The sequence below is a fragment of the Typha angustifolia genome, chromosome 9 (assembly GCF_048772165.1).
Source record: "Typha angustifolia cultivar Huaian chromosome 9, ASM4877216v1, whole genome shotgun sequence".
NCBI classification, from domain to species: Eukaryota; Viridiplantae; Streptophyta; class Magnoliopsida; order Poales; family Typhaceae; genus Typha; species Typha angustifolia.
Genome location: NC_133247.1, coordinates 4,058,597 through 4,080,469, shown reverse-complemented (window position 1 = coordinate 4,080,469; position 21,873 = coordinate 4,058,597). Strand labels below are relative to the sequence as shown.

The window sequence follows — 21,873 nt, the reverse complement described above, 5'->3', positions numbered from 1 at the left end:
TTTGTTTCATCATGTTTATTTAGTAGTTGTAGTTAGGATGGAAAACTGACACCATTATAGCTGAGAATAGTTTTTAAATTTTAAATCATATGATATATGATTTACAATACAAATTTTATTTATTTTTAAGAGGAAAGCTTATACATATATCATTAGACTCAACAGCGGTCTATTTGTGCCAAAGCATACTATTGATTACATCTCTTTGGACCAGTTCGGAGGTTCATCAACGCCATGTCCCTGGAACTCATAGTGGCATCGAATACTCCATTAACACCGTCTGCCAAACGATCCAATCCCGCCGTTAACTCCCCCGTCGCTTTCTCCGCCTCGGAAACGGCGCTTTTCAATCTCTCTTCATTTCCGTCGTCTCCTTCGTCGATTACGGCGGTTAACCTCCTCACGGCTGCCTCCGTCGCCTCCACCTCCCTGGAGAACCCCTTCCAGAGGCGATCCGATACCGCGGCCTTCACCTCGTCGAAGGCCTCCGCCCACGGGAGCTCGCTGGAGGCTCGGATCCCTACGAGAGGATCGCTCCCCTCTCCGCCGCAGAGGACGGCCACCACGGTCGCCATCACCAGCCCCCCGACGGTCTCCACGGCTTGCGTCGCCCTCCGGACGGCGTCGCCCTTGCCACGCGGCGTATCCTTCGTCCCCAGCCGTCGGATCAAGTCATCGGTGCCGCCTCGGATCTCGTTCCCCGGCCGCGCTGCCCATTTCGCGAGCGCGTCCCGATCAAGTAGGTGGAGCGCGTAGCGCAGACGGAGGACCCGCAGCCGAATTCCCTCGATCGCCGCGGAGGCGGCGTTGCAGGCGTCGAGGAGGCCGACGGTGAAGTCGAGGTGCGCGGAGAGGGCCTTCGATTCGTAGCCTGAAGCGGCCGAGGCAGCGGCTCCGGCGATCGTCAGGGCGAGGATCTCGAGGAAGCGGGAGAGGTACGAAAAGGGAATCGGCGGCGGAGATTTGAGAATTGGGAGAAGGGAACGGAGGCTCCGGGTTAGGGCCAGGGTTAGGGTCTCATCCGGGTCTCGGGAGAGGGATTGGATTCTGAGGGGTTTGAGATGGACATGATGATGCAACTTAATTGACGACATCCCCAACATAGTGAAGAATTTCGAAGTATAGATTGCTGAACTTTACCTTATATAATAGCATAGGTCGGAGAAGAGGCGGTTTTGAGAAACAAAAACAGATAAAGAAAGAACGAAGGAAAGACTTGGAATGATTCTGCGGTCGCCGTGGTTTAGCCGTAGCTTGCGCTTATCTGGATGACGTCAGTTTGGACATATCAGCAACGTTGGAGTTTGATTGAAGAAAAGGGGACACGAGGTATTTGACCGAACTCTTCTAGCACTCTTATCTTTAAGAAATAAACTGCGAACTACTTTACAGTAGATAAAAGATACCGACTGGAAATCTAAATATGAAAAAGTACCATAATGTTCTTGAAGAGTAGTCTATACGTAATTCTCGTTAGCACGTAAGTCTTCAAGTTTTTCAAGAATTTCGTTTCCCGCGTAATATGTAATTTAAACGAAGTTGATAAGGCTCCTTTTACGCCTTTAGAGGAGACGACGACTTAGAGTCGACTTTGAAACATTCTTTTTTAACGAAGAAGACTTTGATTTAGTATTATACTCAGCTTTTAGGAGGACTCGGCTGTTGCTGGATAGATTCCGGTGATCTTTGGCCAAGCTCGATGAGATTTCTCCTCCTCCTTTTCTCTCAGTTTCACTGGCAATTTCTCATGTCAGGAGAGATTGTTTATTATACGGGAGTTCTTGACACCAAATATTATGTTAGATAGATGAGTTTTAAACTTATCATGAGTTTTAAATCGTTAGTGAAAAAAGAAGAAGAAGTAATTTATATTAAGTAGAATAAGTAATTCAGATAAAGATTTCTGTGGGTACGTATATAAATTATCTCATTACATGACATCGTCTTGTGTAACTTATTTACTTTGGGTATGTTGTTTGATTCCTAAGCTTAGAGTGGCAAAGAGAGTCGTAATGTTATATGAAATATTAGATATCGTACTTAATCCAAAACGATTAGATATAAGGTATGACCCCATTGACCTCCCCCTGTTTGTTCACTTGACCCTTGACTCCCTTTTACATTGTCTCCGTATGAAAAGTAGTTCTTAGGTTTTTCTTAATTCCCACGAGGGTGAAGTTCCGGCTTTATTATGGCGTGTTTGGGTTTGCAAAATTAAGAATCCGGCCCCAACCGACTGTAACTTTCCCATAATTGAGAAGTTCATATATTCGACTTTAATTATAAATAATTATTATAGAGAAAATTATTTGGTAGTTTCGCTTAATGGTTTGACTCGGTTAATCGCTCGACGGTGTAGTTGGCTTGAAGGAGCAACGCGACGACTTATAGTAGGTCTCGATGGGGTTTAATTCGGAGTAATTATTCAGCAATGCAAATGACTAGGAACTTAGACTAGGTAGCTTACCGTATCTAATAAGGGTTGGCCCTTTGTTCAGCATATATATATATATAGCTTTCAGGCTCATAAATGATAAAAAGAAAATTTAAAAATCTAGCTTTTCTAAAGAATAAAAGTAAAAATATAAGAAGGGAATTTCTTTCACGAACTTGTCTATATATACTTATGTGGGAAAACTTGCCCACGAGAAATTGGCTCTTCCTACGTGAATCTACGATAATTTTTTGCCAAGAACAATACAAGAGAAAAATAAAGTATTTCCTAAAGATCATTTTTGTTTTGAGTTTAACGACACTCTCTAAACTTGTTTAGGGATTCCTAAACTAATTTTGTAACCAAATATTTTTTTTTTAAATTTTTTTTCATATCTAATCAAATTTACTCTTAAAATTAAGATTAAAAAATAAAACTAATTAATCAAATTTAAGACTTACTCTTAAACTAAACAAGGCCTAAGGCGGCTATTCCGTAAGTAAAGAATCTTTTTCGGAGAATATTCGTAATATAGAAATTGAAAAGTGTGAATGGGTGAAAATTTTGCTTTTGATTGATTTAATTTAGAAAAAAATTATATTTTACCTCTTCGTGATTAAACCAAGATTTACTTTATTTTTTTATAGTTTTATTTGTGTTATTTTATCACGCTATGGTTATATTCATATTTTAAAAATCATTATTTTTTTATCATATTTTTATGATTAAATTTAACCAAACTACACATCAAATTTAAAGATTTTCTTTAGGGAAAAAGTTATAAAGAATTTTAGAAAAAAATTCTAACACATCTAAATAATAGCGACTAAATTTTAGATAACAAAAATATGATAAATATATTGAACATATATATATATATATATTGTCATATTCTTGTCATCTAACATCTTATAAATATTATTTTAGATGTATTAAAATTATTCAATCATCTATAATTTTATTTCTAATACTTTAAATTCGACCTGTAGTATAATTAAATATGATAAAAAAATATAATAATTTTAATTTAGATATAACCATAAGGGGTAGAGTGATACAAATAAAACTACATAGGGTGAAGTGAATCCACATCTAACCATAAGGAGGTAAATATAATTTTTTAAAAATAATTTAGAAAGAGAGAGAGAAAGAAAGATAATAGAAATGAGGAGGCGATGATAACAGTGAGTGAAGAAAGAGTATGGCAGTGGTGATAATGGTTGGAGAAGGAGGGGTGAAAAATGTGGCGGTTGTGGGTGGAGAAAGAGTTGGAGAATGTGGTGGCGGGGAAGAAGGAGAAGGAGATGGAGAAGGTGGTGGCGATAGGTGGAGGAGAAGGGTGGTGATAAAAAAAAAGTGGATATAGGGTTTTTCTTAATAAAATAATCCTTTAAAATGTTAATAATATTCAAAGACCTTGTAGGGAAGGTTGACTTAAAAGAATACTATAGTAAATAAGCAATACCAATTTTTATCCGATAATGTTAAACCACAAAATTATAGAAAAAATTATATTCTGTTAAAAAATTCTTAAAGCCAAATTCAGGCTAACTGAGGTGTTTGGAAAACATTTGCCAAATTCTTTTTTAATTTCTTAAAATTTTTATAATGAGTTCTCTTCCCAGACTTCTTTTTAAATTGCCAAACAATAATTTTGAGCTGTTTCTTTGTGTTCCCAGGCCCAGATACTCTCGGCTCACCAATAAACCCTAACAAAAACCTCCTCCCCAACCCAACCCAAGTAAGAAAAATGTCGACTTTCCTCTCCTCCTGTCGCCGCCGCCGCCGCTCCTCCTTCCTACCCCTCCTGCGCCTTCTCTCCACCTCTTCCCCTTCCACCGGCGGGGGCGCCGCCTCCTCTTCTCCTCCCCTCTCCGCCTCCGCCGCCAAATCCCGCCTCCGCCGCGAGTTCGACCCCGATCGCGCCCTCTCCCTCCTCCCCTCTCTCTCTCCCTCTTCCTCCGACCTCCACGCTGCCGCCCTCGCCGCCCGCCGCCTCTCCCGCTCCCGCCGCTTTGCTGACGCCGCCGCCCTCCTCGACGCCCGCCGCGACCCCTCCCTCAACCCCCTTGCCTCTTCCGAGCCCTACCTCGCCACCCTCATTCTGTCCTACTCGGCCGCCTCCCTCCACCCCGACCTCGCCCTCGCCGCCTTCCGCGACGTCCCCCGCCTCACCTCCTCCCCTCCCTCGTCCCTCTCCTTCAACGCTCTCCTCTCCGCCTTCGTCCGCTCCAAGAAGCACCGCCGCGTCCCCGACCTCTTCCGCGACCTCTCCCAAGAGTTCTCCATCTCCCCTGACGCCGTCTCCTACAGCATCCTCATCAAATCTCTCTGCCTTTCCGGCAAAACCCAGGATGCCTTCGCGGCCTTCAAGGAGATGCGCGAGGATAAGAAAATCCCTCCCACCACCGTCGTCTACACCATTCTCCTCGATTCCCTCTACAAGGAAAAGAAACTCGACCAAGCCGAGGAATTGTGGAAAGAAATGGAGGCCAACGGCTGTCCCCCGGATCTCGCAGCCTACAACGTCAGGGTTACACACCGGGCGCTTCACGGGACGGCGGAGGAGGTGGCGGAAGTGATGAAGGAGATGGAGGCGGCCGGAGTGAAGCCCGATACCATCACTTATAATTTCCTCATGACTTGTTATTCCAAGAACGGGCGATTCGAGGAGGCGAAGGCGGTGTACAAGGGATTAAAAGAGAAGGGTTGCTACCCGAATGCGGCGACGTATAAGAATTTTCTTGCGCAGCTGTGCGGAAATGGCGATTTCGATGCGGGGCTGGAGGTATTCAAGGATAGCTGGAAGCAAAACAAGGTGCCGGATTTTAGGACGATGAGGATGCTCGTCGAGGGGTTGGTGAAGGAAGGGAAGGTAGACAAGGCGAAGAAAGTGATCAAGGAGGTGAAGAAGAAGTTCCCGGAGAACTTGGTGGGTGGATGGAAGAAGGTCGAGAAGGAGCTCGGGTTGAGCACGGATGAGGAGGCGACGGCAGCAGCACCTCCTCCTCCTCCTCCTCCTCCTCAGGTCGAGGCGGCTTAATTCCGGCATCAGCATAATGCCGGCTGACGACGGCAAATTGTCTGAGAATTGGGGACGATCGCGGCATTCTTATCACCTGTTTCCGGAGGTATGGAGTTCTTGAAGCACCTGTAGAAGCATCTTAGTTGAACTCTGCAATGTTATTACTAACCAGGAGCCTGGACTTGTAGGTTTTGTTTTCTAAAAGGAATTCAATAAAAGGAACGATGTTGTACATTGCATTGTGAATTTGAATGTGGGATTCTCATTCATGTATGATTTGCCTATCTATTTTTTGAAGATAGACATGCTCTTTTCGATATCGAAATCTTTGCAATTTATATGTTTGTACTTGTTATATTTGAGATCATTGAGTTTTCTTAGAGCATTTTATCTTCTACAGTAGAAGAAGAACAAGTAGCTTCTGATTGATATTGTTGTGAACAATAAGAAATATTTGAACATTTTTTGTTGTTGTTGTTGTGATTTGCTGCTTGCTTTAACCAACTGTAAGCTCCTAATATCTTTTGAAATCGCAATGACATTCTATATCTTGCAGTAGGTCCAAAAGCTCATACCAAGAAGACTTCTAAGAAAACCTGAACCATCTTCCACCTACTTCCCACCACCATTCTGTGCTCATGCCTTCATCTCCTTCAACCAAACAGTCTCCTGAATCCAAGCAATTCTCCATATTAAAGCACTTGGAAACTAACGTAGATTATATACCTCTATAACAAAGTAAGCTAAGTCTCCATCTTAAAGAGTGATTGATACCCCCTCCTCTCAAGCATGTCTGGGTTTGATCTCAATAGTGCAAAGATGAACGAAGGGAACAGCTCTGTTGCGTGGAGTAGGAGCTCAAAGGCCACGGTTTTGGCTCTTGGGAAGGCTTTCCCTGACCAAGTCCTTCACCAGGAGAACCTCGTTGAGGGATACCTCCGTGATACTAACTGCGACGACCCAGTTATCTCACAGAAGCTAGAGCGTCTATGTAAGTAACTTATCATACCAACGTTTTCTCTCTTTTCCTCCCCCATATCACTCACTACTTGCGTCTTAATCTTCTCACTGCAAGTTCTCATTTTGACTTATTTTGCAAATTTCATGTATAAAAGAATACACAGTACATTGCTACCCATAAATTATTAATCTCTTATTCATAGTTCATACTCAGACACTATGTAAATCTGGTACAACTAATAATATAGTTAACGTAATAAGAAGAGACTTTACCTTGTTTAACATAAATATTTACTATAACACTACTAAGACAGAGAACAATTACAATTCTTTTAAAAGCGTCAAAGGTATTTTTACTATTTGGCCTTAATCATGCTCCTTATTTTATATTTTAACAATCAAATACCTCTTTATCTATGACATGCTTTACTCCAATATTACAATAAAACACAAAAATTGTAATTAAGAATAACTCTTCCCTAAACCATGAGTCTAACAATATTCACTTCAATCAAACGAGGTTTTGGGCAAATTATAGTTTACCCTTTGTGGTGTAGTTCGATTGACTGGTTTTCATTTACCTTTATATACTTCAAATTTAAACACTTAATCTCTCTGATTTATACTAAGTTGCAATCATTAGATTTTGCAGCCAAAATTAACAATACAAACGTTGAAATCAATGTGGTTCAACTCCAATATTTTTCACTATAAACAAGTTGTGTTTTGTAAGGATAATTAAGTCTCTTCATATCTAAATTTACAGTTAACTAGTTAGTATGCAATAGTAGGACAAGAGGAGAGGAAGAAATAAAATGAATATGCTGAGATCACTATTCCTCAATAACGGGAGTTAGTTTGTTGATTTACTAATATATCAAGAAAGTTGAGGTAACTTACAATAAGCCTAAATGTAGGCGGTGATAAGCAAATGAGTAGTAGAAGATGTAACACTCGAATTATTTCAATCGATTTTGTAACAATTTTATGTGCAGTTATCGTGCTCTATATATATTGCTTCTCACAGGCAAGAACACCACAGTGAAGACAAGGTACACTGTAATGTCCAAGGAGATCTTAGCCAATTACCCGGAGCTCGCATCGGAGGGCTCTCCCACCATCAAGCAGCGCCTCGAGATCGCCAACCCCGCGGTAGTCGACATGGCCGTGGCGGCCAGCCTTGCCTGCCTCAAGGACTGGCACCGCCCCGCCGCCGATATCACCCACGTCGTCTACGTCTCATCCAGTGAGATCCGCCTCCCCGGCGGCGACCTTCACCTGGCCGCCCGCCTCGGCCTCCGCAGCGACGTCGGCCGCGTCATGCTCTACTTCCTCGGCTGCTACGGCGGCGTCGCCGGCCTCCGCGTCGCCAAGGACATCGCCGAGAACAACCCCGGCAGCCGCGTCCTCCTCGCCACCTCCGAGACGACCATCCTCGGATTCCGGCCACCCAACATGGCGCGGCCTTACGACCTCGTCGGCGCCGCACTCTTCGGCGACGGCGCAGCAGCGGCGATCATTGGGGCAGACCCAATCGCTGGAGTCGAGACTCCGTTCATGGAGCTCCACTACGCAGTGCAGAAGTTCTTGCCCGGAACGCAGGGTATAATCGATGGGAGGATGACAGAAGAAGGCATCAACTTTAAGCTTGGTAGAGATCTTCCACAGATGGTGGAAAGCAACATTGAGGAGTTCTGTAAAATGCTGATGGAGAAAGCCGGGTTGAAGAAGGATTTCAATGAGCTCTTCTGGGCTGTGCACCCCGGCGGCCCAGCGATACTTAACGGCATCGAGGGTAGGCTCGGGTTGCGGCCGGAGAAGCTCCAGAGCAGTAGAAGGGCATTGATGGACTATGGGAATGTGAGCAGTAACACTGTATTGTATGTGTTGGAGTACATGAGGGAGGAATTGAAGAAGGGAGGAGGCGAGGAGTGGGGGTTAGTGTTGGCCTTTGGCCCGGGGATTACCTTTGAGGGCATTCTGGTTCGAAGCCTTCAGTAGTCTAAAACTTGTTTTGGGTCTGATTCTGAGTGAATCATGTAGGTTGTGCTTTTGGTCTTTGTCTAAGTGTTTGTAAGGTTGATTTTGGAGTATGGATGTCTTAATAAGATGCATATGGAGTTCACGATGAATGGAGCATCCAAACGTATTGAGTAGCAAATTGTGTTGCATTATGATTATAGCAACAAGAAGAGCACCCAACACACATTAAATGGCATAATATAGTGGAACAAAAGGAAACTCTACCTCGCAATATGATTTAATAGATTTTTAAGCAATCTGCAGGCATGCACAAAGTCTATTCATCTTTTCCTCTGCAAAGGCTAACAGAGAAAAAGACCAAAACAGCATCCACATGAAACCAAGAAGGCAAGAGTTCCTAACATCCTGAGTAAAACTGTAAAACTAAGTTCAACAAGAACGACACCGCAGGAGCTGAGCAGGAAAAATCAGCTGGCGTCGATAACAATAACAAGCACACAGAAAATCTTATCTGTGTTTGGCTTCATATATTTGCTATATGATCCTCATCATTGATCTTCCCAATTGATTTCGTCTACTTTGTGTGCCATCCACCTTCTTCGTCGCTGCTTTTCGAATGCCAAAGGACAAAGTCTGTCGGCAAGAAGACTAACTTGCGGTTTCCTCTTCCTTCAGGGCGAGTTCACCCTCAACCTTATACCAAGCATCAACAGCATCACCTTTAACCACCATCCTCATCTTGGCAACAACAGCCTTCGCCTCGTCAACCTTGGATTCCTTCACCAAACCGTCAACCAACCCCTTCACCACCTCAAAAGGCGGCGCCACCTTCTTCGCCAAGCACTCCTTAGATACCCATAATGCCTCTCCAAAGCCTCCCTTCTCTACTAAGCTCCTCATCAAAGTAATGTAAGTATCAGCATTAGGCTCCACGCCTTCGCTCCCGTTCATCCTCTTCATCACCTTCATCCTCTTAAACGCCCTCAACGCCGCAGCTGCATCCCCTTCCTTGCAGAATCCATCGATCAATGCATTGAAAGTAGCAAGATTCGGATGTACCCCCTTGGATACCATCACGTCGAGCAACTCCTCGGCCTTAAAGCTCTCACCTTTCGCGCAAAACCTTGTAATCCTACAATTAAAGGTGACCACGTTCGGCTCCAATCCTCTACTGATAATCTCCTTCAAGATCTCATCAAACCCCTCATCATCCTTAGTCCTCAAATACCCAGTAAGCAAAGTGTTGTAAGACACAATATTGGGTTTCAACTCTTCCCTCCCACTCATTTCACCGAGCAACTTACGTGCGTCGCCGAGCTCACCATTCTCACAAAGTGCGTTGAGGAGAACGTTGTGAGAGACGAGACCTGGGTCGATTTTGAATTCGTCGGCGGCGCGATTGAAGATGGACTTGACTTCGTCGAAGCGGCGGCTACGGAGAAAGGCGGCGAGGAGAGCAGAGAGCGAGACATCGGAGCGAGGGTGCGGGGAGGGGGAGAGGAAGGCCTCCAAGGCGGCATCGGGAAGCGACGCGGAGGAGTAGAGGGAGATCAGGCGGGTAAGGAAACCCTCGGACTTGGGAGAGTTGGGATCAGAGAGGAAGGGGTCGAGGAGGCTGCGGACAAGATCGGGGCGGCGGAGGCGGGAGAGCTTCGCGACGGCGAGGGAGAAGAGAGGGCGGTTGGAGTGGAAGCGGGGGAGGTGGGTGGAGGAGAGGAAGAGAGAGGTGATCTGGTCGGGGTCGGGTTCGGATCGGATTAGGGTTTTGAGGTGGTGGATTGGTTTGGGAGCAGGAGGAGGGGAAGATGGAGATGGGGATGGAGAAGAGGAGGGGAGGGGTTCGGGGAGCGCGGAGAAGGGGAAGCGGTGGAGGACGCGGGGAAGTTTAGGGGTAGTTTTGCGGAGGAGAGTGGCGGCCATGGTTGCTTGGGAAATTGGGAGGAGGGTTTATGGAATGAAGGTATGTATATGGGTTTTAGTTACTAGTAGATGACCATTTTAGAGTTTTTGACCAAACTACCCCTCTCAAAGGGTTTTTTTTCTTTTCACCACATTAATCCTGCTCGGCAAAATTATTGAACCATATAGCGAATTCCAAATATAATTATTTGTCTAATTTAATGACTTATATAAAAATAAAAAAATGGCTGAATAAATTACTATATCTTAGAAATTATATATATATATATATTATTTATTTATTTATTTATTTATTTTTGTTCAGCTATTTATATTTGGAAGTCGTTCTTTGTTTTAAATGCACGACGATCTGGAGCTGGGTTGATTATTCTAATAACCCTATTATGAGCAAACCATTAAAGTGGTTGAATTTAATCATTTTATGAAGAAGGTGAGTTTGTTTTTTTCTATCAAAAGCACTGTGTATGATTAAAGATCGTTATAGCCCATTTTTTTGGGTTGACCTAATTACTCCATTTTGATTTATAGGGTTAACTTTATCTAATCTATGGGCTCTTGACAAAAAAAGGCACTTCCATGATCTTCCATGATCTTGAACAAGATACTCATTATGCAGTATACCTGACACTGCAAAAAAATTCATCGTGCACTCACATTAGACGTGTCATGCTGCAGCAGCATAATTAGTCACAAGGAATGCAAGCACCTTCGTCTGGCTAATTGAATATTCACATAACACAATCAAATCATATTCAGTCTTGCGAGGAAGCAAACATATAAGAGGATAGGGAAAAAAAAAAGCTCATTTATGCAGTCAATCACTCTTTAACAAAGATAGAATTACAGATGTAATAGAAAACTAGCAAGATGGTGACTCAGAAATTTTGCTACAGAAAAGGAAATCTAAGCAGATCTTGGCTTGTCCTAAAGAAGAGTAGAAAGTAAGGGGAGATAATATACACACAAAAAGCTACCTACGGCCATGGGACCTGCTTGAAAAACTACTGGAGGTTCTACTTCTTCCATCTGTATCTGGTTTCTCCTTTAGATCAGAAGGTTTTTTCTGTTTTTGTATCATGTCTTCTGCATATCTGCGCCATATAGACTCGCGGTCTTTACTTGGCATCTTGGAGTACCTTGGATCAGGCTTTAGAAGTCGTTTTGCTTCGGTCCAAGAACTTAGAACAGTTTTGCCATCATCTGTTGCATGGGCTGCTGCTTCCACAGTTATTACTTCAGTTAGAAGCGTACGATATTCTCGTGCACATCGCTGAACAAAATACATAAACTGAGTTTAGTTTCATCAATATACCAGAGTTCACTAACATGATTTCTGAAACAGTGCAAACTCAAAAATGAAATACTTACCATCCAAGGATAAATACCTAGGATTTTTCAGTTTAATGATCGAACAAATGTTTGTTTACTACTAACTTGTAATGCTGAGTAATGATTTTTACTGCTTCAAAGTAAAATCAACACTCTTCTTCAATGCTTTACCCTGATGAATTCAAAATAGCAACTAATATAATGACTTAGTTTCAACTACATCACTAATTTATCCTCCCTTCAAATTGAGCAAGTTAGCTGAGACATTCAGCAGCTTAAGCTACCAAGTTATCAACCTGCTATATTGAACCCAAAAAAAAAATCTACTCTTAATAAAGTAGGACTGATTTAATTGATGCAGGAATAGTATGTCGAACGCGCTAGGACCCGTTTGGTTTGAGTTTAGAGACTTCTAATCTGATTCAATAATCAAACATCTTTTTCTTTATTTTTATACCTAACCAAATTCACTCTCCGAAAAATCAAGACTAAAAAATAAGACCAACTAATCAAGTTCGCGCTTAGCCTCAAACCAAATAAGCCCTTAATGAACAACAAAAACTTCAAAGAAAACATTACTTGGACTTTACTGAAATTCAAGGAACAATTAAATTTATTAGTGCAATGTATTGGCAGAGATTATAAACTCCTGCATGCAAGAAATAACAATTTACCTCATATAAGTCCTTAACATGATCCCGAAATAACTTCTCCGCATCACCTTGGCTCAAATCAGGATTTGCAGCACGGCCTTGGGGATCCTTCTCCAATTTTGGTTTGGATTCTGTCCAAGATGCCTATGGTAGAGAGTAGCTTATCAATGTTGACTATGATCCAGCAAAGTTGCTAAAAGAGAGAATGCACAGTATTTGGCAATTACCTTCTGATAATACAAGTACATGTAAATTAATGCAGTACGAAAAATGATAACTCTGAGAAAAATGGAGGAAATTAGGGCAACAATATCTAAGTATCTACATAAATTTGCCCACAAACACGACGGACACATCCAAGAAATATCAAAATTAGCATATGATGTCACGAGTCAAGACCAAAAAGCTAATATTACCTACTTTAAAATAGAGCAAAACCGTAGTTAAAGTAGATGTTGCTAGTAGAAATAAATAATATGGAAGGATTACTTGAGCACGACTAACTTCAGAAAAAAAAAAGTGCTGAAATTCATCATAATGTCAAAATGAAAGTTTACAGTGAGAAATTACCTTTGGGTCTTTTATTGTTTCAACAAGTAAGGCTTGATAAGAAGAGACAGCCTCCTTCCTTCGAACCTTTATTCTAACCCTCTCCATTTCTTGTTCCTCTCGTTCTTTCCTTTTGCGCGTTTCACGTTCTCTCTCCCTTAATTTCTCCTGGAAAGTTATGTTGCATAATAATGATAATATCAATTTCTCTGTCTGACTAGCAATCAAATCAACATATCACAACCACCTGACAAATCTGTAATTCCACAAATAGACACACTTAAACAATCTAAGGAGATGAACCTAATGTTTACCTGTTCATCTACTTTAGCTTTGGCAGATCGTTCAACCTCCTCTTCAACAGATTTCAGTTCAGATATATATTCATTAAACAAAACCTCCCGCTCTTCGTGCTTTACAGCTTTGTATCTTGGATCACTCCTAAAATTATCTTTTACCTAGAGAATACAGCAGCCAAATAGGATGATAAATTAAAACTTATAGTGCAAACCAAAAATATCCAATATTCCAATTGATACTAATTCATGTTTTTGTGAGCACATCAGATGAAAATAGTTTGTTTCAATAGAGATTAAAACATAAAATATCGTAATTCGGGACCATGTAAACATCCATGATAAATGAGATAGATTTACTGCTAATTATAATTCTTGATAATGCCAGATTTGGATTTGAAAGTCTCACCATACACATTTAATTGACTTGAAGTTTAATAAGATGAATAAAATTTGAGAGCTTAATATATTAAAAAAAGAAGAAGAAATAGAACCCAAATATGTGCAGTTATATGAGACAAGTAGCAGAGTTCAAGATGGTTACTACAAGGAACTCACCTTGGACCACCGGCTACTCAGAGTTATTTCTTTACTATCTCGAAGCATTGACTTGAAGCTAGCTATAGTAGCCATACGCATTGACTGCACCTTCTCTTTAGCAGCCTTTACCCTGTATATAAAGAAATGAAAACAGGACAAATTGAAAAGCAGTTTAACAAGATAATTGAGAGGAAAAGAATCACATCCCTATAGAAAAGTAGAAATGAACGTGCAGCTAAACATACTTCTCATTGAAGAGGAGCTCCCGTTCCTTGCGATCTAAGCCCTCAAACCGGGGATCACTGCCCCATTTTCTTTTAAATGCTTGGTAGTCAGATTTGTGATCAATATCCTGATAATTGCACATGTTAGTGACACCATAATAAGAAACTTCAAAATAGATCCCCACTGAAGAAATCTTAAAAGTTAACGTTCCAAAAGATCAAAGTAGAAAGTGAGAGAAATGATACCTCTGCAGCTTCTTCTAGTACTTGTTTGAATGCATCTACTGCAGCCTTCTGAGCTGCTCTTTTCTCTTTCCGCTCTTGTTCAGCGCGTGTCCTGACATAGTGCTCAAATATAGCTCGCCTGGCAGAATAACTTGGAACAGCCTGCAGCATAGCCGCTTGTATGATTATCTCTAAAACATTTTTAGACTATTATTAACAAGAAAGCTAGCACATAAACAGAGAGCTACTAAATCATCACTTAGCTTAATAAAAGGGACCACTTATTGAAAATAAATGCTTTAGTGTAATATCAAAAGCCAGAAGACATTCTAAGATGAATCATTTAAAGACCTATATACAACAACTTTCAGCTTTTACCCTTCTAGGCGTGAAATACTAAGTAAATAAACTGTCAAAAATTCTACCCCTAATCAATTGTCAAATACCATATTGACACTTGATACAGTAGTCTACTGATACAGCTAGAATATGTACCATGAGATAAAAGAATGAACATATCATCTATTGAATACTAACAGTGTAGGCACAAAACTCTACATCTCATACCCTGTGGAACTTTCTACATTTTGTAATGGACGTAAATCAAGAGAAATTTAAATACATCATTGTAGACCCAAAATATACAATTCAGGATTAAACTATGACATACAATGATAGAAGTAGTAAAGATAGCCCATTGAAGTCAAATAAAATAGAGTATGGGATTTCTTCCTTTTGTGTGTTAATTAATGAGGATAAACAGAGAATCAAGGGGAACAATTGCATTTTTTATGAAACAATGTCCAATGATACACAAGATCTACTCATATGCTGTACGTGTAATTGCTAGTTGCTTTAGGAAGAGGACTCATATCTAAATGGTGGAGTTAATGTAATGGTGATGTTTTGTCCTTTAAATTTTTATACTATTGGGGTAGTGTTTTGTTACTAAAAATTCCTATACTATTTCCTCCTGCATCTACAATTCTAGATGATTATAAAATGCTTTAGCACTTTTTTGTGAGTGACATCTTTTTCTGGCAACAAATTATCAGCACAATTACTCAACACTGCAATTACAGCTAACAAGTACTTCAATAAGCTACAGCACAAAAAACAGATAAATATCTGGCTATCTTTTATATTTTGTGATAACAGATAATACTACAAAAGACTAAAGCCTTGATGTACCTGAATCATCAAAAAAAGCTTTATTATATATGAATCCACACCACAAAAAACATATAAATGAATAAAGGAATTGCCTATAACTGAATATGAATAGTTTTACATACAAGGAAAGTTTTTTTAGCATGACAAAAAGAATATTTGTATAAGTAAAAAAATTCCCTGCCACAAAGTGAACACGATATATGGGTCTGACCTGAGACAAGGAGTTCCAGGTGTAGGAAAGGTCCAAAATTTGTAATCTTTAGACTCAACAAACCTTAAAGCGTGGATCAAAAACTATCTTCGGCAGCTCTTTATCCCACTTTGAAAATGGTGCCACTCCTCGTTCCTTGAGCATCTCCTGTAGTTTAGAAAAGATGAAGCATTCAAATTTAATAAAACAGTTCTTTATCCCATATCCAAAATATCCCAAATAATTTAAAACTTCTCAGCAAGTATAAAAAGATTTTGTTCAATTCCAATAAGGCAACAACAAGGCTTCTGCCAAGAAGGGTTCTATTGGGTGGGGGGGGGGGGGGGGGGGGGGGGGCAAGCTTTAGCATTCTTACCCTATTTCTCTAGAGGTTGTCAGCCTGGGAGAATGAGCTCAGTAATGCACAAGATATACTAGAGATCCAAATTGACAAATGATTTTGAAGATGAAAAGATCGATTGGATAAGAACATTTGAATGGAAGAGGATGACCTATCTAACCAATGCCCTTTTGTGTTAAAATATTATCTTTGTTAAAATTTATCGATTTTATCAAGGGATTCAGAAGACGCTTCGTCTTTGAACTTAATAAAACACTGAAAGAAATCATTGACATTACCTTGAACTGAATAATGCATTCCTCTTGAGTCGGTCCACTTTCCTCATCATCTGAATCTGACGAGGAATCTGTCATATTTCCATCCCCATTAGCATCTTTTGATTTATCCTTGCTATTTGAAACCTGCTGTTCCTTAGTTGTAGGCTCAACTGCTTTTAAGCCATTTGAATCAGATGTACCAGAGCCTGAAGCTGGAAGAGGTGAGGGTGAGCTGGGAGTACCAGCATCCTGCAGCTTCTTTTTAATCAAATCTAATGCAGATGAAGAAACCAGTGCAGCAGGAGCCCTGAGTGCCACTGAATCACGCCCACCAGTTTGCGCTGCAGGAGCACTTATGCTGACAGCTGCCGATACCTTCTCGGTCAAAATCACAGCATTTTGCAATTGAATTGCATTTCCTTTCAAGGAATCACCCTCTTGATTCTTTCTCAACTCAGCAACCTCTGGTGGGAGTTGCCAGCTACTCACCTGAATTAGTGAGAATCTCATTTAATTCAATATTTCAATATTCATCAGATAAGCACCGACCATAAATATATGGATGCTAACAAGTACCTCCTCCTTTGAAAGAAAACAACAGATATACAAGAAGAAATGGCATGCACTTCAGTAAATTTAAATTCTGTCCTTATCATGAAACATATGTAATGATATACCTTTTGAGCACTCAAATAACAGCATCAAGGTTATCACATTTATAAAGAGTCAAATAATAACGAAGGACAACAATAAGATGTCTAAATCCAATTTGAGGTCACTTACAAGAAATCTTTCACCAGAATACTCTTAAAATGTTGTATCAGCAAATAAGAGGCATTAGTAGTTTCTTCAATTAACAAATATCTTGGATCAGTAGTCAACTCCATAATCTTGACACAAAATACTACCACTCTATAAGAGAGCCACATGACCGAGTGTCAACACGCTTGCTAAAGATTATTAGATAAGTACAGTATTAGGTTACTTTGATTTTCACCTAAAGAGGATGACTTTCAGTAAAGTAGTAAACATCTTGAACCTGAGTCTTCTTTGGAGAGAACAAAGAAAAACATGATTTGGAAAGAGTTCTTTTGTGCAAACATATACATACAAGTATGCAACTGATGCAAATAAGCAGGAAGAAATAAAGAAACCACCTCAGACCAAGACTACTTTGTCTTGCATTCCAAACTAGGATGCTGAGTAAGAGCTAGTGCTGTTAAGACCACAAACATATTCTAGAACAGAAAAATATCCAACTGTACAAGTAATAAAAAATAAATTCAGAATTTCCCGGTAAACATGCAAATATCATGATATTAAGGCAATATCTATTTGCGCTTCACTGCCAAACAAACTACCTTGGTCTTGGTATCATAATAGTACTTCTTTCCATCATTTGTAGTTACTAAGGTCCAATCTGTGCCAGCCAGTTTCTCCCTGAACAAAAAGGAGAACCAGTATAAGCATATATATAGAAATTTTTTTGAATAGCATCTGTTTGTTATGATTTCTATGTGGGGAAAAACATACTAGCATACCTTGTATGGGGACAAATAGAACAATAACTGAAAGTCTGGAACACAGTAAATTTGATTAGTCTAGCACAGTTTACTTCGCATAAGTTAAGCTGTTAAACAACTAATCATAAACACCTTAAATATCACTTCATGTTGGACTATGTTACAGTTCATGTTTTGTTTGTTCTCTGGCTTTTATATGCCTCAGAGAAGAAAATAAATCCACATACCAAAAGCAAACCCAATTTGTCTAGACTCTTTCATCTGTACTTTGTATATACAATGGCTTCTCTTTGAAGACAAGATTCACTATCATTACCAAGTGATCTTCCTGCTGACTAATTAACCTTGTATATCTCATTGAAATGCCTCCTGTCACCTAAATTTGACTTTCTTAAGAATTAACCACGTATGTAATACTTGATATCAGACTGCAATTAGTCATATAATCTAAGGAGTTGCAAATACATAGGTCACCCACTACCCATATATTGGCAGGGAAAAGCCCAAAGGATAATGAAAATTATAGTGGATAGTCAGAAACTAATTTGAGAACCATCCCACACATACATGAAAACTTAAACTTTACACAAATTGATGCAATAAAAATAAAAGTTATTTCCTTTATGCCTAACACTATCAACCCTGAATATGATTGACTATTTTGAAGTACATATACATCCATCACAATAAGATGAGTGCAAATACTAGCACGCAGCAAAAATTAAATGACCAGAATAAACACATTGAAGAGCAAAAGTTAACTAGTTGCAACTATTATTGTTTTTGCAAGCATGAACAGAGGTACAGTATAAGCTTTGAACTTTTACATCAATACAATGAAATACTTCACTTGAAAGTTGAAACTTATCAGGCTAAAACAAATAATAAGAGATCCTTGGCTCTGCCTTACACTTTGTAAAGGAAACTTCATTCAAAGTCAAAAGAGACTTTATCAACATGGAAAAGTAAACAACTTGGATTGAATTTGCCACAAGTAAATTCTACTGCATGATTGAATTTCGAAACAATAAAATGGATTCATTTTAACAAAATAAAATCCAATGCAGCATGTCTGAAATATAGAAAGTAAGTTATTCATGCATACCATGAAACTGGTACAGACTGAGCTGTAGTCCTCTCAATCTGCAAAAGAAAACAAAAGAAGAAAAAAGATTTGATTAACTAAGGAGCATTACTAGATTATTCTCTCATAAACCAGAATGGACATATTACTTGATAAAGTAATTCCTCTGTGCAACTACCTCCCCCTTAAAATCGGCCGGTTTTTCGTAAGTTGATTTTCCTGTAACAGAATTGTAATAGTATATAGCACCAGAATCTGTCTTGTGTGCTGTCCACACATTTGCATCTTCATATTTTGTAGTTGCTTCTTCCTTTTGGAGATCATTAGCTTGTTTATGATGATCTGCAAGGCATAACAGATCAGTGAGAAAATTGCAACCTATTGATACTCTTGGTGACTGGATACAGGAAACTAACAGATACCGGTGGAAGGTGATTCCAGGGCTGAAGTGTTCGAAAGATGATGAGAGCCTGAGATGGTTGATGCCGATTCTTCAGGAGCTACAACCGTGGAAACACCGGGAGGCTGGATACTGGTTGATGGAATAGCAGGAGAAATACCATGCATCGTCACTGGCAAAGCTGCAGGAAGGCCACCAGGATATGGTAGAAATGGGGTATGCTGCAAGTTACCTTGCGAAGGATTTAACCATAGAGCCTGAGGAGGTGGAACAATGGTAGAAACCGAAGGATAAGTTGGATAAAGCTGCTGCTGAACAGTTTGTAAAACTGGACCAGGGGTTGGAGCAGCATTTGAAGTCTGTGACAGAGAACCAGGAGATGCAACTATATTCTTTAGAGAAGGAATCACAGTTGTCGACTGGCTTATTGTAGTAGGTAGTCCAGGAGATGTCCCAGGACGTGGAGCAAAAGATGGAGTTGTTGGCATGATCAGACCTGAAGAATTTTCATTATCATTTGTGCATGATGCCACAGAACTTGATGGCTGACCAGAAGGCAACTGCACATTCTGGGAACTAACAGATACTCCAGAAGTAGTATCAGAAGCAACAAAATCAGGGTTTGCCTGTTGTCATCCAAAATTAATAGATTGAAGCTCGCTTAAGAAAATTTGAACATAATATTAATAACTAACAATTGAATGATCCAAAACATACTGTGTTGGAAGGCATTTTTCCCTCAGAGGCTTCTGCTGGTGCCTGTTGCAGATTTCCACTAAAAGAAAAATTAGCTGGGTTTGACAGATTTCTTGGAAAAGGTAAAGGCAATTGAACAGGTGCATGAAGGTTTGGTGCAACAGAACCAGAGAAAATTGTGTTGGGGCGAGCTGATTGCCCTGGAACTGGAGGTTGCAACAATGCAGCAGTATTTGGTGGAACAACCTTTCCACCATGAAAGTGAGATTGATTAGCAGCCTGAGACAAGCAACATTAATTGAAGCCTGAGCAACCTAACTAATAAGGATGTATACCTTGGAATATAAGAAACCACAATAGATTTATGAAACAAAGCCATAATAATTACAGTGTTAAGTTGAACAGTTGGCGAGACAGCATTAGCATGTGAGACCACATTATATGAGAATGAAGGTCTGTTCCCCATATACTGTCCTGGAACTGGTGGCTGAAGAGCAGCAGCAGGCACAGGAGGAGCCAGCCTGAAAACCTGGAAGTAAATAGCATAAGTTACCAACTAATAAATTAAAATATTTAAATAGATAACTAACCCAGTAAAGAATTTTACTGGAGCAGATAAAGACTGTGTGTTCCCAAGTGCAGAGTTTGCCCTAGGGAAGACACTGTAGGAAAATGGAGGAGCAGGAACAGCATATCCTGGTGAGGCAGCAAATTTTGGCGAATTTGCATTTATGAGAGTGTTCCTTGGGCTTGGTGGGTTTGCAGATGGAGCTGCAGGAACAGTGACTGTTGATGATGGACCAGAACCTTCAGGTGGAGAAGATGAAGTTGTTGGTGCTGCACTGGAAGTTGGTCCTTGAACAGGTGAAACCAAGTTTGAAGGAGCTCTAATTGAATCTGGCAGAGCAGAATTTTGCCCTCCAATAGGTGCCTCTGCATTTTGGGACTTCTGTGTTTCACTAGGAGCTGAATGTTGAACCTCTTGAGCAATCCACACAGGCGTTGACATAACAAATGTGAATGTGATCTCTTAATTTGCAGGATGCTTTAACCATACACCGTCCCTTCTCAAAAGTTTAAAGAAAATACAAAGCCAAAAATGCAAGAAATCAGACGTAACATTTTATGCATATACAAAGGATTGAAAGTGCAACAAACCATATGTAACGAGTTTTGTGCCTATAGATACTAAATAACAATTATCTTCAACAAAAAAAAAACTAGAACTATGAGGGGCAACAATTTGATACCACTAAGGTTTAATATGACAAATACATTCCAATACTACACTGTCTTAAGATGCTAAAAGAGAATAAAGAATACTCATACGAGTGGGAAGGTAAAATTTATATGTTGTACAAGCTAAGTTCGAAAAATTGTGCATGGAATAGCAAACTTAAAATTTATTTAGAAAAAAGCCCAGCATTTTACATGTCCCCTGAATACAGAAACGGTTGTACTAAAGCCAAGAAAAGTTCAATTACGCGTCTTTTATGCTCAACATGTGACTATAAGATGGAAAAAGAATTGTCCTGAAATCAATTGGAGACCTCTTACAGAATGAAATCTAGTACCATAGCCAGCAAAGCTTTGATTTTGACAAATTCCTAGGTAGCAAGAATGAAGAGAACCCTCTCTCCCAGATAATGAACGAAGAAAAGAAGTAACGGAAAGCATGAGTTAAACCCTAGACGAGGGAGAAGAGGTCCCACGAACCTGAGGAGAGCGAGAGGAGGAGATAGGGACACGAAGAGACACTGCTCCGGTATAGAGGGAGGGGGGGCGACGACCGTGGTGATGGCGGCGCGAGAAGTGCGATCGGCGTAGGGATTTGGATTTGGAGGTGCGAGGAGAGTGAAATCGATACGTTTACGAAGGCAATGCACTTTCGGATTGGCGGCGAGGCGGAGGGCTTCTTGCCTCCTCCTTTTAGGGCTGGGTCTTGGTTGAGCTTCGAATTGATCCAATGGGCCGGGAGAAAATTATTCATGAGCCTTAAAAGAACAATTTATTAAAAGCACCCTATATTTTAACTTTATTATCATTCTCAT

General features: G+C 40.3%; 5 protein-coding genes across 7 annotated transcripts; 2 read left to right on the top strand and 3 right to left on the bottom strand.

Moving 5' to 3' along the window:
* Positions 1-95: 95 nt before the first annotated feature.
* On the bottom strand, positions 96-1,222 carry LOC140767785 (protein BPS1, chloroplastic-like). The gene has a single exon (XM_073107825.1). The coding sequence runs from the start codon at positions 1,101-1,103 to the stop codon at positions 189-191; it is 915 nt and encodes a 304-aa protein (XP_072963926.1). The 5' UTR covers positions 1,104-1,222; the 3' UTR covers positions 96-188.
* Positions 1,193-5,984, top strand: LOC140767782 (uncharacterized). Its single transcript, XM_073107821.1, has 2 exons — positions 1,193-1,329; positions 4,114-5,984. Exons 1-2 carry the CDS (start codon positions 1,269-1,271, stop codon positions 5,475-5,477), a joined length of 1,425 nt encoding a protein of 474 aa, XP_072963922.1. The 5' UTR covers positions 1,193-1,268; the 3' UTR covers positions 5,478-5,984.
* LOC140767784 (type III polyketide synthase A-like) lies at positions 5,425-8,566 on the top strand. Its single transcript, XM_073107823.1, has 3 exons — positions 5,425-5,565; positions 6,272-6,450; positions 7,447-8,566. The coding sequence occupies exons 2-3, from the start codon at positions 6,279-6,281 to the stop codon at positions 8,418-8,420; spliced, it is 1,146 nt and encodes a 381-aa protein (XP_072963924.1). The 5' UTR covers positions 5,425-5,565; positions 6,272-6,278; the 3' UTR covers positions 8,421-8,566.
* Positions 8,567-8,670: 104 nt separating this feature from the next.
* LOC140767783 (small ribosomal subunit protein mL103 (rPPR7)-like) lies at positions 8,671-10,351 on the bottom strand. The gene has a single exon (XM_073107822.1). The coding sequence runs from the start codon at positions 10,320-10,322 to the stop codon at positions 9,051-9,053; it is 1,272 nt and encodes a 423-aa protein (XP_072963923.1). The 5' UTR covers positions 10,323-10,351; the 3' UTR covers positions 8,671-9,050.
* Positions 10,352-11,099: 748 nt separating this feature from the next.
* Positions 11,100-21,751, bottom strand: LOC140766705 (pre-mRNA-processing protein 40C). Of its 3 annotated transcripts, XM_073106275.1 has the most exons (19): positions 21,539-21,751; positions 20,430-20,886; positions 20,211-20,351; positions 19,844-20,101; positions 19,623-19,752; positions 19,359-19,485; positions 19,149-19,258; positions 18,905-19,068; positions 18,748-18,785; positions 17,481-17,559; positions 16,141-16,608; positions 15,586-15,669; positions 14,160-14,300; positions 13,935-14,041; positions 13,708-13,819; positions 13,168-13,311; positions 12,875-13,021; positions 12,326-12,448; positions 11,100-11,592 (listed from the first exon to the last, which is right to left on the bottom strand). In XM_073106275.1, the coding sequence occupies exons 2-19, from the start codon at positions 20,829-20,831 to the stop codon at positions 11,293-11,295; spliced, it is 3,075 nt and encodes a 1,024-aa protein (XP_072962376.1). In that variant the 5' UTR covers positions 20,832-20,886; positions 21,539-21,751; the 3' UTR covers positions 11,100-11,292. The 3 variants fall into 3 exon arrangements, with proteins under 3 accessions (XP_072962376.1, XP_072962375.1, XP_072962377.1); XM_073106274.1 differs by having other exon boundaries at positions 19,149-19,752; XM_073106276.1 differs by having other exon boundaries at positions 19,149-19,752; positions 20,630-20,886.
* Positions 21,752-21,873: the final 122 nt, after the last annotated feature.

Bases quoted from the DNA above. Each gene is read 5' to 3' on its own strand.
- LOC140767784 (XM_073107823.1), top strand. From the start codon at position 6,279: ATGAACGAAGGGAACAGCTCTGTTGCGTGGAGTAGGAGCTCAAAGGCC. The intron at 6,451-7,446 runs GTAAGTAACTTA...TGCTTCTCACAG, and splicing joins ACAGAAGCTAGAGCGTCTAT to GCAAGAACACCACAGTGAAG.
- LOC140767783 (XM_073107822.1), bottom strand. From the start codon at position 10,322: ATGGCCGCCACTCTCCTCCGCAAAACTACCCCTAAACTTCCCCGCGTC.
- LOC140766705 (XM_073106274.1), bottom strand. From the start codon at position 20,831: ATGTCAACGCCTGTGTGGATTGCTCAAGAGGTTCAACATTCAGCTCCT. The intron at 20,352-20,429 runs GTAAAATTCTTT...ATTTACTTCCAG, and splicing joins CACAGTCTTTATCTGCTCCA to GTTTTCAGGCTGGCTCCTCC. The intron at 13,312-13,707 runs GTGAGTTCCTTG...TGTATTCTCTAG, and splicing joins TGAGTAGCCGGTGGTCCAAG to GTAAAAGATAATTTTAGGAG.
- LOC140767785 (XM_073107825.1), bottom strand. From the start codon at position 1,103: ATGTTGGGGATGTCGTCAATTAAGTTGCATCATCATGTCCATCTCAAA.
- LOC140767782 (XM_073107821.1), top strand. From the start codon at position 1,269: ATGACGTCAGTTTGGACATATCAGCAACGTTGGAGTTTGATTGAAGAA. The intron at 1,330-4,113 runs GTATTTGACCGA...TTGTGTTCCCAG, and splicing joins TGAAGAAAAGGGGACACGAG to GCCCAGATACTCTCGGCTCA.